The following is a 17,249-nucleotide window of genomic DNA, read 5'->3' as shown; positions in this document are numbered from 1 at the left end:
TCCACTCATCCATCCACCCACCCATCCACCATTTGTCCACACACTCATCCCCCCCTGACATCTCCAACATTTATTGAACGGCTTTTCTAGGAAAACTAAGAAGCGGAGACTTTTTAGCACTGACAATTAAAGTGGTAAAACTTTATGTGAAGTATATTTAACCACAACAAAATAATAGAAGAAAGAATATTTTTATGAGCATTGACTAGTTAGTTCATACATATGGAATAAGAAAGAAGATATTTTTATAACAAAGTAGTGAATCAGGTAAGACTTGGAAGACATACCCAGAAGGAAGACCGCAATGACACCAGACGTACAGAGATGTTTAAGACCTGGCTACGAAAAATGAATTTGCCTGAATCTCCGTATAAGGCAGGGACTTTGGAAGGCCTATAGACCCACGTGCTACTGTTTACCTCTATGATTCCCAATTTAAAAAAGAAAAAAAAAAACCCTGGTTATTTTGGAAAAATCTCAAGCCTCCAGAAAAGTTGTAGGATGGGCACGGCCTGATTCCCCCCAGAGCAGGTGAATGTGGAAGGCACTTGCTCTTGACCCCTTACTGTTCTGCAACCCATGTGCTGGTCTGCGTTTCCTCCGAGTATATACCCCGCACGGGAGCTCAGCTAGTGGTCACAGTACCCACTTGCATTAGCGCCTTGGCCTCTTTCACAGGTGAGGAGGCAGGGGACTAACTGGACTGCTGACAGCTTCTTAGTGAAGTCAGGATTTAAATTCAGACTGTTGGCTTTAAGTTCCAAACGAGTTATGTTGTACACAGAGGGGTAGAGCAGGAGGGTGAGATGTGTAGGGGGAAGAAGGGTCAAGTGCACAGGGAAAAGAGGAATGGGGTCAGGCAGGTCAGGGCTGGGGGCGGGGGGAGGTGCTCAGAATGACTCAGCATGGTTCACCCTAAGTGGTGCTGTTACCTTCCTTGACAGGTAACACGCTTGTTATGAATAAGCTCACAGGAAGCTCTGCAAGTTGACTTTCAGAGATCATGTGGCCTCTCCCCTACTTGTGACCAAAACCATACAAAGTCGAGGTTTGCCAAGAGCTGTGTTGTGCTTTACCTGAAGCGTGGTGCGTGGGCAGCCCAGTTTGTGCCAATATCAGAGTTAATTTGGTAACTTGTGGAGTCTACTTTCCTTCAGATATTTACTTAAAGCCCCCACCCGCCTCTAGTTGATATCGCCTGAGACATAATTTCACGCTTGACCATAAACAGCTTGTACTGTTGTACAGTTGTAACCTAGTTTATGTATTTTTTTACTTTTTAATATATACTTATTTATTTTTGATAAGAGGTGGGGGGGAGCAGGCGGGGAAGAGAATTCCAAGCAGGCTTCCGGCTCTGAGCTGTCAGCACAGAGCCCGACACAGGGCTTACACGCCGTGTGATCGTGACCTGAACCAAAACCAAGAGTTGGACGCCTAACCAAGTGAGCCACCAAGGTGCCTCATGTAAGCTTATTTACATCTAAGCTTAACCTGGTTCGTGTGTTTGTGTGTTTATGTTTGTGAATCACTACAATTTTCATATCGTCTTCTTCCAAAGTGCATCTCTGCAAAGTTGCTTAAACATGTAAGGGCTTATTTTTCTCATATAACAAGAATAAAGAGTGGGTGTTTGGTGCTGTTGGTCCAGTGGTTTGAGCTTCCAGGGCTGAGGTCTCTGATACTCTCTCGGCCTCTTCTTCATGGTCCCAGCATGGCTACTGTAACCCTAGCAATCATGCCGGACAGAATAGTGGGCAAAGAGGAAAAAGAACAAAATGGCCTACCTCCCCTTGAATCAGGTTCCTGTACAGAACTTCTCCAGGTACCCCACAGTATATTTTATTGACTGCTCTGCAATGGGGGCTGAAGAGAAAAGCTTTTAGAGGAACGCATTTCTGCCACCAACAATGCAGGGGTTCACTTAGGAAAGAAGGAAGGGAGAATGGATGTTGGAAAGCAACGGGCTGGCTGTACCGGAGCCATAGATAAAGTCCCACAGAAAAAGTCCTTACGTGCCAGGTCTGTTTCGGAATTTCATCTCCCTGATCCGTGTCTGTTCTGGCACCACTATTATACTCTTTTAATGATTGTAACATTATAATCCGCGTGAATATCTGAGGAGTCTGGTTCTTACTCCTGCATTCTGTACCGCTGGCATGTCCGTTTGCTTTGATCGTTTTAAACTAAAGTCTTTCACTTTTTTATTATATTAATCCAAAATCTAAACCTTCATGTTGAGAGTCCTGTTACCGCAATTAAAACTATTGCTAGAAAACATCCTTGTAGCAGATGCCAACTGGAGAGCTTCCTGGAGTCATTTCTTGATCTGACTCCTGGAGACACTTTACACAAAACCCTGCTTTTAAAATTCCTATTTGGGCAGAATGTTTTCAAGCCCTGCTGATTTTGTTAAATCCATTTATCTTAATTTTAAATTCCTGGGTCTTAACTTTGTTGCATCTCTACACACACACACACACAAGCTCTCAGGCCAATAGGGACAGTGTAAACCAAGAACACAGATCTTACGGAATGGCGGAGTCCTGCCACAGTAGCTGGTCTTGAATCTTTCAGTGGAACCTTCCAGAAGTCTCCAGCTCAGTCCCCCGCCACTTGACAAAACCTGGCACACAAAGGAGCTCTTCTGAAGCTGTAAAACTGAGTGTGTGCAGTCCATCCGTGACGAGTGTGGCCTGGCCTTAAGCCCTCTCTGCCATCCACATTCTTCATTCACATCTGTTTATCACCACGCCGCCTCTGTGATGTAGTTACGGACATTAAAGATTCTACTTCAAGGACACGCATGGAAATCAGAGTTCCTGTACCTCTTCGGCTGCTGCCTTTGAGGCATTCATTTTGGCCATACAAAATATGGAGTTAGCCATATAATAGCAAATAAGTGCTTCTAGAAATTTTGGGGGGGGAGGGGAGGGTGAATTATATACCATGCAGACCTCAGGTGGAAAAAGACTTGCTCTTTCTAGCATACTAAACATACATTTAAAAGAAAGACACCAGTGTTTTTCAATTCAGTCTTTCTTCTTTGTAGAAAAAGAAGCTGGGTTACCTGGGTGTCTCAGTCAGTTGAGCATCTGACTTCAGCTCAGGTCGTGATCTCACTGCTCATGGGTTTGAGCCCCGGGTCAAACTCTGCTGACCAATCAGAGCTTGGAACCTGCTTCAAGTTCTGTTCTCCCTCTCTCTCTACCCCTCCCCACCCATCTCAAAAATGAGTAAATGTTTAAAAAACATTAAAAAAAAAAAAAGAAAGAAAGAAAAAGAAGCCAGGATATTCTCTGGGACACCTGGGTGACTCAGTCAGTTAAGCGTCTGACTTTGGCTCAGGTCATGATCTCGCAGTTTGTGGGTTCGAGCCCCACATCAGGCTCTGTGCTGACGGCTCAGAGCTTGGAGTCTGCTTCGGATTCTGTGTCTCCCCTTCTCTCTGTGCCTGCCCTGCTCATGCTCTGTCTCTCTGTTTCTCAGTAATAGATAAATGTTAAAAAAAATTTTTAAAGATATTCTCAACCCACATTTTACATCCACAATATTAAGTATATTTTGGTTCTGTATTGTGTCCAGTTAAGTGTGGAAGGCAAAGAGAAGGAGAACCTAAGAAAGGAATGTAAGATTGGTGTTCATAAAGCTTGAGAGGCAGAGTTCAAATATTAATTAACCTTTTTGTTAATTTTATCTAAAAAGGAGCAAACATTTTATTTAAGCTGTTTCCATCCAAGCTAAAGTTTAAGAGCATAGATATTTTTGAAATACCACCCTTCCTTTTTTGTTTTTCTGTTTTCCTGTAGAAAAAAAGCTCTTAATGTTTTGCAACATAATGAGGGTCACAAATCGTTACAAAATAAAGATTTCATTCAGTAGTATTATTTATGGCCCTTTAAATTTCCTGCTAAACACTTAGCCCTGGAGTTTTGCCCAGTAAAATATACAAACAGGGGTGTAGGGGGGTTCACTTGGGTGGCTCAGTTGGTTAAGCGTCCCACTTGGGCTCAGGTCATGATCTCACGGTTTGTGGGTTTGAGCCCTGTGTCAGGCTCTGTGCTGACAGCCTGGAGCCTGCGTGAAATTCTGTCTCCCACCTCTATCTCTGCCTCTCTCCTGCTTGTGCATGCACACTCTCACTCTCTCTCTCTCTCAAAAATAAATAAATAAACATTAAAAACAAAATGGTTACCTGGATGGCTCCTGCAGGTAAGTGTCCAACTCTTGATTACAGCTCAGGTTATAATTTCACAGATTCTTGGGATTGAGCCCAATGGGTTTCTGTGCTGACAGTGCGGAACCTGCTTGGGGTTCTCTCCGTCTCCCTCTGCCCCTGCCCTGCTTTCACTCTCTCTCTTTTTCTCTCTCTGTCTCTCAAAACAACAATAAAGAAAAAAAAAAACAAAAAAAAACCCCCCAAAAACCCATACACAACCAGCTTTTGACGTCTGCCTTGTGAACCAGACGCTACAAAGCAGAACCAAGTTGGCTACCACCCAGTTTTTGTCACTATAAAAAACCTGGCTGAATTCTGCATGTTTTTCGCTCCACTGCTGCAGTCCACATTTCTGATGACCTTGAGGGACCACCATCTGGTAAATACACCCTGATTTGTGGCTTGCTCGTTTTCTTCCCGAAACTAAGAGGCTCCAGTTAAGTTACAGGCTGAAAGGATTATAAAGAGGTAGTTGACGAACTGATGTCCATGCCCAGCATTTTCCTTCAGACCTTTACTCTCAAAGGTGGTGACCACAGTGTTTGCACTTGCAAACTGACGCGCTGGTCCCATGGAGGAAGCTGTTGGATGTGCCGTGTTCTGCCGGTGCCCCCACCACATCCCCTTTGGATGAGGGGCGTCGTGCTTTCCGGCGCCGAGACTGTTCCAACCATCAGAGCAGCTGAGCCCTGACGGAGGCCCTCCCCGAGGCTCTGTCTTGTGTGCTCACACTGCTGTGGAGCCCTCAGTCCTGCTCTGTGTGCGATGGGGCCTTAGGGACGGCTTTGCCGAGCAGGGACGCCGGAGCGAGTCCTTGCAGCTTAGCGCTGTCTGGAGAAGCGTTGCCCCCACGCATACTGAACGGGAGGGAAAATGGCGTAGCTTCTGCCGTATGTAGTCACGGAGGCTGGTGAGCAGAACGTGACTGCACAGGACTGGTTGCATGTGTCTTCCTTGTGTAACTTTTCTTTTATGAATAATGATCATATACATTTTTAATGCAAAACTCTAAACTTTTCAGAAGGCATGCAGTACAGCAACCTTTGAATATTTGCCATGACTCCTAGTGGAAAAGCACAAAATAACATAATATCTAAAAGATAAGGAATTGTTTGGTTATCAGTCTTTGAAAAGGTAATGAGCAGGCAGAGGGGGATGGGAAAAAACCTCTAACGATTAACTAGAGTAACTGCCTGTCTTTCAAGATCCAAGACAGGTGTATGTCTTCAGGAACAATATATACACCAGGCATTGACAAAAAAGAACGTTGTCAGGGAGTGAAAAACAAAAAATAATTAGAGTGTCATAATGGAGGAAACAATGCATGTTTCCTTCCATATTTTAGAAAAATAAAGCTGGTGGCACCTGGGTGGCTCAGTCAGTTAAGCGTCCAGCTTCGGCTCAGGTCATGATCTCACGGTTCATGGGTTTGAGCCCCACATGGGGCTCTGTGCTGACATCTTGGATCCTGGAGCCTGCTTTGAATTCTTTGTCTCCGTCTCCCTCTCAGCCCCTCCTGCTCATGCTTTGTCTGTCTGTCTGTCTCTCTCAGAAATAAACATAAAAAAATTTGGACATATGGACTTGTTCCTGGCTTTACCAAGAAACCATTCTTTTGTAGAGGTCCTGGTAACTGATATTTGCCTACCAAAGTTGTTTTCTGTAGCCCTTTGACACGCCTGTGTCATAGGACCTTCATGATAGCATGGCTGGATAGAGAAACCATTATTCCATTTAACACATGGGAAGTAAAGACTTACCCAAGATGAAATGGCTTGCCAGGGTGACATGAGGAGTTTTTGATGACACAGCCCAGACTAGAACTTGGGTCTTCTGACTTTGTGCCAGTGAGGTATGTCCCAGGGGCTGGAGGTAGAGCGGGAATAAGGCCTATCTGGAAGACAGACATAAACAAGCAAACAAAGTAACTGCTGCTGTGGTGAGTGCTTGCAAGAAAACATGAGTTCAGTAGTCAGGAGAAAGACCGGAGAAGGGTGATCAGAGACAACCCCAGGAAAGGATATTTCTGCTATAGCTTGAAGGTCAGGGGCACCTGGTGGCTCAGTCAGTTAAACACCCAGCGTCGGCTCGGGTCATGATCTCATAGTTCATGGATTTGAGCCCTGTGTCAGGCTCTGTGCTGACAGCTCAGAGCTTGGAAATTGGAGCCTGCTTTGGATTCTGTGTTTCCCTCTCTCTCTCTCTCTCTTCCCTCCCCCTGCTCTCTGTCTCTTAGAAATAAATAAACATTTTTTAAAAATAGCTTGAAGGACAGAGAGGGGCCAGTAACCCCAGGATCCAGAGGAAAATGGTCTGAATCTGTGGACAGCAAGTGCAGGGGTCCTGAGTCAGGAGACTGGTGTCCTAGAAATATTTTTTTTTAAGTTTATTTATTTAGTTTGAGAGAGAGAGTACATGTAAGTTGGGGAGGAGCAAAGGGAGAAAGAACCCCAAGCAAGCTCCACACTCTCAACACTGAGCTGGCAGCAGGGCTCTATTTCACTAACCAAAACTTCTAGAAGGCAGGTGTTGCTTAGAGTGTAATGAGCAAGAAGAGCAGACTAGGATGAAGTGGGAGAGGAAGGTGGGACAGGAACTGGCTGGGCCTTGGGGCCATGAAAAGCATTTCTGATTTCAGTCTAAGTGCAGCAGAAATCTCAGTGAAGGGTTTTAAGTGTAGGGAGTGGCACTAGGGAGGCGGAGTGGTCTGATTTATGTATTTAAATGATGGTTTTGGCAACAGTACAGAGGATGGATTACAGGGACTTGCGAGGAAGCTGGTGAGGAAGTTATTTCCTTTAGAGGCAAGCGCTGGTGGTAACTTGGCCTGTGGTGGTTCCTATGGACTGGAAAGGTGTGGATGGACTCAAAATACGTCTAGAACCAACAGGGTTCTCATCCTGCCAAGAGATTGGAGAGGCGGCTGGCATTGTGGTTGACAGTGCAGGCTCTGAAATTGGGCCAGAGTTGAAAATCCTGGCTCCTTCACATACTAGCTATTTATCCTCTGTGACTCAGTTTCCTAATCTGAAAAATGGGGAGATTGAGAGGGGGGATAAAGAATGAATAATAGGGATAGTAAACCTCATAGGTTTATCGAAGGGAATCAATCTCACAAATAGTATTAGTGCTCAGTATAGACCATTAGGAAATGACAGGTATGTGGCCACTGAATCTGGTAGTGTGACAATTTTTGTTGACTTTGACCAGTAGTCTCAGTCGAGGGGGCAGTGGAGCCAGGATTTAATGCCACCAGGAGGGTTCTGGATACTGAAGAACGGACGCCCCCCCCCCTCTGTACAGTCCCTTGAGGGGGAGCAGTTGGATGTATAAACATGTATGTCATGAAGGAAACATATCCTTGGCATCCCAAGAATGAAACAGTGTTAAATGACAGCCAGGACTCTGTTTTCTCATCCAGAGGAGGAGCTTGGACTCCATTACCATTCAAATCCTTTGTCAGTTTTAGGACTTTGCTTCCAGGCTTCTTCAGGAATTATGGGATAATGACTTAGCTTTGGTGAAGAAGGCCCAGAAAAGTAAATTCTATTATTAAAAATTTTTTTCCTATAGAAAAATATATTGACCTCAGTTAGAAATTATTTACTTGCTAACAATTTATAGAGTTAACAGTTCAGGAAAGGACTTAATCACAGTATATTGTGCAATGAGAAAGAAACAGATAAGACAGTGTCTGTGTAGCAAGGCTTCTTGTGAAAAAGCAAGCCCACAAAGGTGTCTTTATTGAAAACAGTCTGGAAGGACGGAATATCCACAGAATGCCTTTGCCAGGTGGGGGGGTTACTGGTGAGCTTTCATTCCCTCTTTAGACTTTACTCCTTCTCTCGTTTAAAAAAAGAAAATGGAAGTGTTGGGGCACCTGGGTGGCTCAGTCGGTTGGGCTTCCAACTTCGGCTTAGGTCATGATCTCACAGTCCGTGGGTTCAAGCCCCGCATCGGGCTCTGTGCTGACAGCTCAGAGGCTGGAGCCTGCTTCAGATTCTGTGCCTCTCTCTCTGCCCCTCCCCCATTCATTCTCTGTCTCTGTCTCTCAAAATAAAATAAAGACAAAAAAAACCCCACGTTTTTTTAAAAGGAAGTTTTTGCTTTCATAAACCAAGAATGGAAAAACATTTCTTTTCCCTTTTTGAGATGCTAACCTGTTTTTATTCGAGGACTCGTGCTCCGTCTGTATTGTATTTCTGGACCAGTCATGCCATTCTTGTGTTTTGTGTGGTCGCTGTTTATCTGCTCACAGTTGGATCATTATTTGCTTTGCGGTCTTGTAGAACAATGAGGTCATCAGGGCAAGAAACTGGCCTTTCTGCTTCTTTCCAGACTCTTAGGGTGCTGTGGGGGTGTTGAGGAAATGCATCTCAGCTGCGACATCCTCCCACTAATGGGCTTACTTGAAAACTTTCTCTTGGTTTAGTGATGATCATGTCATCAAGGGGAGAATCAGTGACCTTATTGAAATCAAGGAGCTGCAGTAGAAGGACCTTAGCTTATTCAACTACATCAGGAATTCTTTTTTCTTTTTTTAGTGAATTCATCTTTTTAGTAGTGTTCTTAAGTGATAATTCTTCTTTGGAAAACTTTAGGAAGAAACAAAATCCTGACATTTCTAAATCAATAAAGTCTTCAAATCCTATCTTTCATACTAACATAATGGCACCAAGTTTAAGAATTTGAAGGTGGCCCACAGAGGAAATATTCTTCATGTGGAGAGAAAGCTTTCTAAACTAGGTAGTAATTCTCAGAGAGCCCAAGCTGTGTGATTGGTCACTATGAGAACAAGTGAATCGGTAAGTAGTCAGTGATGGGATGGGAGGCTGAATGACTGCCAGCAGGGGTTCGTAGGATGAGCTAGCTTTCTCTTCCTTCAGTGGATTCCACGGCTGGAAGGCTGACTAGTCTCTGCAGTAGCACCTGGCTTGCCCCTGCCTCTGCCTGTGGGAATATAATGAGTTCCTCCCCAAGCATCTTGCAGGCTGATTCTGCAGGTACATAATCCCTTAAACTGGGTGGAAGGTCTCAGAACTTGGCGATTTGCTGTTCATCCCTGTTTCAGCTTTAGGACAGATCGGTAAGACATAGTAATGAGAAATTTTAGTCAAGGACAAAAACTGTTATGGAAAACTTTATAAGAGACAGTATTACCTAGAAGGTTAAGAGTACATCTCTGGAACAAGAATCTTTGGGTTCAAGTCTCTGATAACAGGGAATGTAGCTCACCTTGGGTATTTCTTAATTACCGCATGTTTCCATTTCCTGTCTTGTAAAAAGAAGCATAAAAGTAGTACCTACCTCATTGATCTGCAGAGGGGCCTGCGTACATACAGAGGACTCAGGACACTGCCCCAGGTAACAACTCTTTGCTCGGTGGTTCTACATTAATAATAATGATGGTGTTACATTGGCAAGGAGACTGCATGGAGGCATCCGGCAGTAATTCTAAAGCATTGACTCTGTGTCAGAATTTTGGGGGGAAATAGATTTTTAAAAATAAGACAGGTCATAGGCCTTGAGCAGGATCTTTAAAGAAGTCAGTGAGGAGGAGGAGAAAGAGGAGAAGGAGAAGGTGGAGGAGGGGAGCTTGAGGCCAGATGATGGTGATGAGGATGAGATGAAGCCACCGTCAGCACTGACCAAGCAGCCACTGTCAGACTGTGTTAAAGCAGTTTGCACGCATTACCCCATTTAACCTCAAAATCCCATAGGTAGTTGGCTGGTATTAACGTACTTCGGATGTGGACACAGAGATATGGGAAGGTTGAGCAACTTGTGCAGGGTCCAGGCGCTCCATAGGCTATTCCTAAGCTGAAAGGGGGTCTCCTCTGAGCTGAAGTCCTGGCTGTGTGGCCGGAGGGGGAAATGTGTATTGCAGGACCCTGTGTGGCTTTTGCTTTTTCCAGCTCAGCCCCTAAGCAAAGACTTAGCTCTTTGCTGCTCACTTATGATGTTTCCACCTCCTACTTTGTCAGAAAAGAGAAGGTCAGCCATTTCCTTAACACTGTCTGCATATCAGTGCATTCCGCGTAACGTACTAGAAAACCCCAAGGTCTGGAGTCAGGCAAGCAGAGCACCTGTGTGGGGTGACCCCATTCACGTCGGGTCCCCTGAGCCCTCACAGCTGCTCACAGCAGTTCGGGAGGGGATTTCTCATTCCTGTTTTGAGGTAAGAACACTGGGCTTCCGAGGTGAATTCATTGGATTAGTCTTACAGCTAGCTGTTCAGTGTTCCTCCAGGGATTCAAGCCTGGGTCTGGGACATCCTGAAGCCCACACACTTCTTCTCTCCCAAGTGTCCCACTACCTGCCTGAGTTATAGAGAGGATTACAGGTCATGCAGGGAGGGAGCAAGGAAGTTGGTGGAGCGGAGCGGGCGGAGGCCTCCCAATCTGCAAATGCGAATGATAGGTCCCTTATTCTTGGTCCCTAAGCTAAACGACATTCAGTACTTTTCTCCTCAGACTCGTCCTCCCTTTCCTGATTGACCATTCCCCTTCCGTCCCTGGGAAAGCAAGCATGTCCTGGGTTTTGAAATTGCTGACTTGAGGAGAGTCTGGGGAAGAGCTGCTCGTGACTGTGCCGCTTAACCCTGACTACAGTTATGACCACTTAGCTGAGTGCACCGTGTGTGTGCCTGCTGTTTCTTTCAAGGCTGCAAACAGTGCCAGGAAGGACTGGGAATAGAGGACGGTTTGGGGGAGTGGCTTCATTCAACATCTTTGTTGGGTTTTTATGGAATTATCCAAACAGCTTGTTTCAGCTTAGCTCTGGCAATCCATGTCCTTCTCAGCCCTGTCATGGTTGCCAGGAACTCATACCTGGGTATCAGTGAAGTTGGCAGTGAGCCTGGCTTTTTTATTTGCCTGGGCAGGTGGGAGGGTACTCATTTGTAATGTAATCATAAGACCACTTCCTGGCAGCAAAACATCAGCCTGTGTGCTGCTCAGGGCCTGTGAGAGGGAAGGAGCTGCGGCGGGGTGTTTGAGGAAGGCGGCCTTGTGCCCTAGTCTCCCAGGAACCGTGTGGCCGGTAGAATAGGCGGCCTGGCACCAGCCGGCCCTGGACAGCCACCAGGAGCTCATTTCCATCCTCTAAACCTGGGGTCTGTGGGGACTCACAAGTTTGGACTGGCGATGGCAGAGAAGGGAGGCAGTTCGCAATGGGCAGGTGCCTGCCACCCCAGCCCCCACCCACCCCTGCCCTCTGCGGCTCCCAATTGGGGTGTCACACACAGGTTCTGTCCAGGAAAAAGCAGAGCCACGGTTGGGAACTATGGTTTCTAACCTCCTGCAGGCTTTTGTGCCCAAGGATGTCCTGCTGACTTCTCACTGAATCTGGGAAGAGGCCCACAGCCCTTTCTAAGATTTGATAGAAGCTTATGCACTTCCCCCTTTTTTACTTTTCTCACTTGGGGAAAGGAATGCTTTTTTTTTTCTTGCTTCCAAGATTTTATTTAAATTCAGGTTAGTTAACATTTGGTGTAGTATTGGTTTCTAGGAGTAGAATTTACTGATCCATCACTTCCGTATAACACCCAGTGCCCATCATAACGGGTGCCCTCCTTGATGCCCATCCCCCATTTAGCCCATCCCCCTACACCCCTCCAGCACCCCTCAGTCTGGTTTGTTCTCTATCCTCAAGAGTCTTTTATGGCTTTCATCCCTCTCTGTTGTTATTTTATCTTTCCTTCGCTTATATTCATCTACTTTATCATTTGTCTTTCTCTGAGTAGTTTTGCTTAGCTCCGTCCACATTGTTACAATGTGGCAAATGGCAAAATTTCATTCTTTTTGATCACAGAGCAGTATTCCATCATATATATCTCACATCTCCTTTCAGTTAACAGAATTTCTGGCCATGGTAAGCAAGAGAAGGGGTTTTACTTGGACTTGAGACACAGTGGGATTGGAGGGCTGCTCGGTTCCCTTGGTGTCTGAGGCTGACCCTTGGATATATGAGCTCTCCTGCTTAAAGATGCCCAGAGCAGGAAGGGTGAATCAGCCAGCCAGAGGCCTGGGCTGCCCCAGGTCCCTCCCCTCGTCCCTTTAAAATTAACCCTTATCCCAGTTGGAGAAGCTGAGACATGGAACCCAAAGCCACTTCCCACAAGGACTTCTCACAGCAAGCCTGCCACGTCTCCCTCCCACACGTGCCCTACCACCTGGGGGCAGACAGCTGTGCCCGCTCAATCAAATCGAACTCGCTAGGCACCAGGCTGGAATCAGGACGTGTGTACTCCTGGTTTTCTCAGGAGGACGAGGGAAGCACACATACAGCAGAGCCCTTGAGAATGGGCTGCAGGACAGGGAGCCACTTTTGCCTTTTTATGTAAGCATGATGATGATAATTAAATGGCACATCATAAACGCCATGACAACTCTGGAAGACTTTGCAAACCTCTTTAGAAGTGTAAAAAGATTTTTGCATTTTATCACTGTGGTATCAAGGGGAACTATTCTAAGCAGGGATCCCATGGACCAGTAAAGGGAGAAACAACAAAGCAAAAATCTACTTTGGGTAAGATTCATTCTAATTCTAGCCATTTATGTACGCTCCTTTTTGTGTATGCCTAATTATCATGAATCAGGACCTAGATGAGATAGATTGATTTGGGAATGATGAATCTTCTGAATCAAATTTTATCACAATACCTACTTCTAAACATGTGCTCGAGCTTCTGAAGAAGCTTGTTGCCCTGTGCATCAGGAGTGTAAGTACACTCCCATGCTCTCTAAGAACTGGCAGGAACCTTGGCCTTGAGCCAGTGTGGCATTTTGTTTCAGAGGAGAAGAAGGCTGAGACCTGACAAAGGGACCCAGAACCATGAACCTGATGGATTCCGTGACCTGGGTGCTGATTCAGCTAATGGGGATGGAGAAAAGGAGATGGATTAGGGCCTATTTATGAGATGGCTTGTTATTGTAGATGTGAGGGAAAGGGAAGAGTCAGATGACCCTCGGGTTTCAAGCGTGGGTCATTGAATGGGTGGTGTCTCCATAAACTGACAGAGAAAACACAGGAGAGGTGAAGATGTCATGTTCAGTTTTGGACTCAGTTGGGCTCCTGTGGGATGTGGATATGTCCGCCAAGCAGCTACCTAGATGTTCATGTCAGAAGTTTGGGCAACAGGTGAGGACTGGAGATAAAGGTGTTGGCAATGTGTATGTGAGCATCAGCATTCAGAGGGCTCAGGAGAGGTGCATGAGAAGAGCAGTGAGGAGCGCCTGGGTGGCTCAGTCGGTTGGGCATCTGACTTCCATCATGATCTCGTGGTTTGTGGGTTCAGGCCCTGCATCAGGCTCTGTGCTGATGGCTTAGAGCCTGGAGCCTGCTTCGGTTTCTGTATCTCCCTCTCTCTCTCTCTTTCTCTGCCCCTCCTCTGCTTGTGCTATCTCTCTCTCTCTCTCTAGTAAACATTTTAAAAAAATAATAAAAATTGAAAAAAGAAGAGCAATGAGCTGAAACAGGGCACTTGGGAAACTCTAGGAGAGGCTGCGAGGTGGCGGGGGATGGGGGCAGATTCTGCAGGATAGTCTTGTTGTTGATAAGGTGTTATTCTTTAACAAGAGTGATTCAAATGAAGGTGAAGGAAGGCATGTCCTTCCCAGGAGAGCTAGTCAATTGATCTGTGATGAAGAAATCTACAAATATACATCAAGTTCAGATTGCTTGTTAATTCTAAGAAAATTGGGAACAATGATTAGGTTCACATTTAAGATTCATTGAGATGTGTTAGGAAATTGCACATGGTGCCCTCAGACCTCCCCAGTTCTCAGGATTTGAACCTCTTTGAGGCACCCCTGTGAGCTCAGCTGGCCCTCTTGGAATGGCACTTTCTGGTTCCCCCTCCCTACTGCTCCCAAAATAAACTCATCTATGCCCTCTTGATTAGCCTGTTTTTATCTAAAAGAAAAAAAGTGACATAATCATTTTTAAATTCAAATACAAAAAGATATTCACTGATAAATACATCTCCCTCCTACCTGGGCCCCTAACCCCCCACCCTCTCCCACCCGACCCTGCAAAGCAGCTCCTGTTCCAAGTATCATGTCTCCGCAGTATCCTTTAGAAAATAGCCAGCCAGCTGCCTTTTTGTAAATAAAGTTTTATTAGAACACAACCAGGCCCTCTCATTGATGAGTTATCTGTGGCTGCTCGCCCACTACCGTGGCAGAGTTGAGTAGTTGTGACAGAGAAAGAAAAGTTGGCCAGCATGTGCTCTTTCTGTGTGGATACAGTTTGTATCATCTTTTCTAGTCGCACATGTGAGCACACTAAACACCGTTATGTGTTTTGCTTATTTCCATTTCACAGTATATCATGTAAATTGTTCCCCATGGGCACATACAGTTTTGTCTCCAGCTTTTCACATAGTATGGATGTTATTAATCCATACCTCATGTTGTAGAAGGGATAAGGGAGATCCTTGGGGTCTCTTCTTACAAGGGCATTAATACCACTAATGAGGGACGCACCCTCATGACCTAATCACCTCCCAAACCCCTACCTCCTAATGCCATTACACTGGGGCTTAGCTTTCAACCTATGAATTTGGGGAGGGACATAAACATTCAGTCTATAGCAGTGGGGTTCACTGGGCTCTCCCCATCTGACTTCAGATCTACATTTAATTAGGATCTGAAGGTAGAATCAAGATGGATGTTACTTTTAGGCTCAGGTGGGCCATCTAACCCTCAAGACCCCTGCCCATGCCATAGTAATCTCTCTCCAAATATGCTAAACAGAAACGCAGACAGTAAAAATTACATAGTACCTATATTTTAGGAGCTTAAATTATTTGCCATTATTTGGTAACCAGTGTCTCCAGAATTTAGGCATAGTTACCACAGAATACCACCATTCTATATATTCTCGTTTCCTTATTTCTGGGTCCTCTGAAGGGTGAGAACCTTGTTTTATTTACCATTGGGCCCAGCCTTCTGCTTGGCCTGTGGAAGGTACCCAGTGAATGCTGATTGAACTGAACTAATAGTCTCTTGAGTTCTCTCTCTTATTTCACCTGAATTATTCCTTTTCCCTCTTACAGAATGAAGACATTCAAATGTTGTTTTAAATACCCGGCACAGCAGAAAGTTTTCATCTTATTTTTAACTCTCTGGTTGTTCTCCCTGTTGAAGCTTCTAAATGTGAGAAGACTCCTCTTCCCTCAAAGAGACATTTACTTGGTTGAATACTCCCTGAGTACCTCACCTTTTGTAAGAAACAGATACACCAATGTTAAGAATGAAGTCAGGTATGAAGTTAACTGTTCAGGCATCTATGAACAGGCACCTTTGGAAATTGGCAAGAGTCTGGAAATAAGAAGGAGAGACATCATCGACCTGGATGATGAGGACGTCGTGGCAATAACCAGTGATTGTGACATTTATCAGATGCTGAGGAGGTACCATCAAAAGCCTGTTTCAAGGGAGGAAAAGAGCTTCCCGATAGCCTATTCTTTGGTTGTTCATAAAGACGCGATTATGGTTGAAAGACTAATCCATACTATATACAACCAGCACAATATCTACTGCATCCACTATGACCATAAGTCACCTGATACCTTCAAAGTTGCCATGAACAATTTAGCGAAGTGCTTCTCCAATGTTTTCATTGCCTCCAAAATAGAGACAGTACAATATGCACACATTTCCAGGCTCCAGGCCGATTTAAATTGCTTATCAGACCTCCTCAAGTCTTCGGTTCAGTGGAGATATGTTATCAATCTGTGTGGGCAAGATTTTCCTTTGAAGTCCAACTTCGAGTTAGTGTCAGAGCTGAAGAAACTCAATGGGGCCAATATGCTGGAAACAGTAAAACCCCCTAACAGTAAGATGGAAAGATTCACTTATCACCACGAACTAAGACAGGTGCCTTATGAATACGTGAAGCTACCAGTAAGGACAAACATCTCCAAGGAAGCCCCGCCTCATAACATTGAGATCTTTGTTGGCAGTGCTTATTTTGTTTTAAGTCGAGCGTTTGTTAAATATATTTTCAACAACTCCCTCGTTAAAGACTTTTTTGCCTGGTCTAAAGATACATACTCACCGGATGAACATTTTTGGGCCACCTTAATTCGGGTACCAGGAATCCCTGGGGAGATTTCTAGGTCAGCCCAGGATGTGTCTGACTTACAGAGTAAGACCCGCCTTGTCAAGTGGAATTATCACGAAGGCCTCTTGTATCCGCGTTGCACTGGCTCCCACCTTCGAAGTGTGTGTATCTACGGAGCAGCGGAATTAAGGTGGCTTATAAGTGATGGACATTGGTTTGCTAATAAATTTGATTCGAAGGTGGACCCTGTCTTGATTAAATGCCTGGCAGAAAAGCTTGAAGAACAGCAGAGAGAATGGATTACTTTGTCCTCAAAAAAGTTATTTATGGCTAAAAATCCCATAATCACATCATGATAAAATCATGATAGAAATAAGGTGTCAGATAAATGGAGCCAACAGGGAATTGTGTGCTGTACTATGCCCAGTACCATTTGAGCTTAACCTTCTCATAGTTTGAGAGGTGTCCAAAATCCAACATATAAGGCAAAAGGACCTAGACTTTGGTGACAATTAACCTGCCCTTGTTTTTTATGTTTGTTTTATGTTTGTTTTTCCTTGTAGTCTTATGGAACTAAACCAGAGATCTGAAACAGTCAATCATCAGATACTTAACTGACTTCCAACTGTATGCGAGGTACTTTTTCAGAAGTGTGTAGGAAATTAAAGGCAAGTTGTAATGAATTATACGATGCCTTCAAGGCTTATCCTAGTCACACTTCATATCTTAAGTTTTCCACATAGTGATCAGGATTCTACTGAAAAGATGTTGGTGTGTGCGAAAATCCCATAACTTTTTAAACACCAATTTCAGAGAAGTGTTTTAGTGACCAGCTCTCTGCTTGTCTCTTAATTCAGCTCCCCAAACTTTTCTTAACCATTAGAATATTTGAAGGAGAGAGGCACCTGGGTAGCTCAGTCAGTTGAATGCCTGACTTTGGCTCAGGTCATGAGCTCACGGT

At 44.9% G+C, this 17,249-nt stretch overlaps 1 protein-coding gene across 3 annotated transcripts in view; it reads left to right on the top strand.

Moving 5' to 3' along the window:
• The window catches only part of GCNT4 (glucosaminyl (N-acetyl) transferase 4), a 25,563-nt gene extending 8,314 nt beyond the window's left edge, over positions 1-17,249 (top strand). For 2 of the 3 annotated variants that reach the window (XM_029942442.1, XM_029942443.1), the window contains exon 2: positions 15,279-17,249. In XM_029942442.1, coding sequence (XP_029798302.1) covers positions 15,280-16,644 — 1,365 coding nt within the window. In that variant the 5' untranslated portion in view covers position 15,279 and the 3' untranslated portion in view covers positions 16,645-17,249. Of the gene's footprint in view, positions 1-8,297; positions 9,584-15,278 lie in introns of those variants that run through there. The other variant, XM_029942444.1, reaches the window with a different exon arrangement.

This window comes from Suricata suricatta, chromosome 6 (genome assembly GCF_006229205.1).
Source record: "Suricata suricatta isolate VVHF042 chromosome 6, meerkat_22Aug2017_6uvM2_HiC, whole genome shotgun sequence".
Taxonomy (NCBI): Eukaryota; Metazoa; Chordata; class Mammalia; order Carnivora; family Herpestidae; genus Suricata; species Suricata suricatta.
Note: the sequence above shows the minus strand (reverse complement) of the source record. Positions and strands in the feature narration are given on the sequence as shown.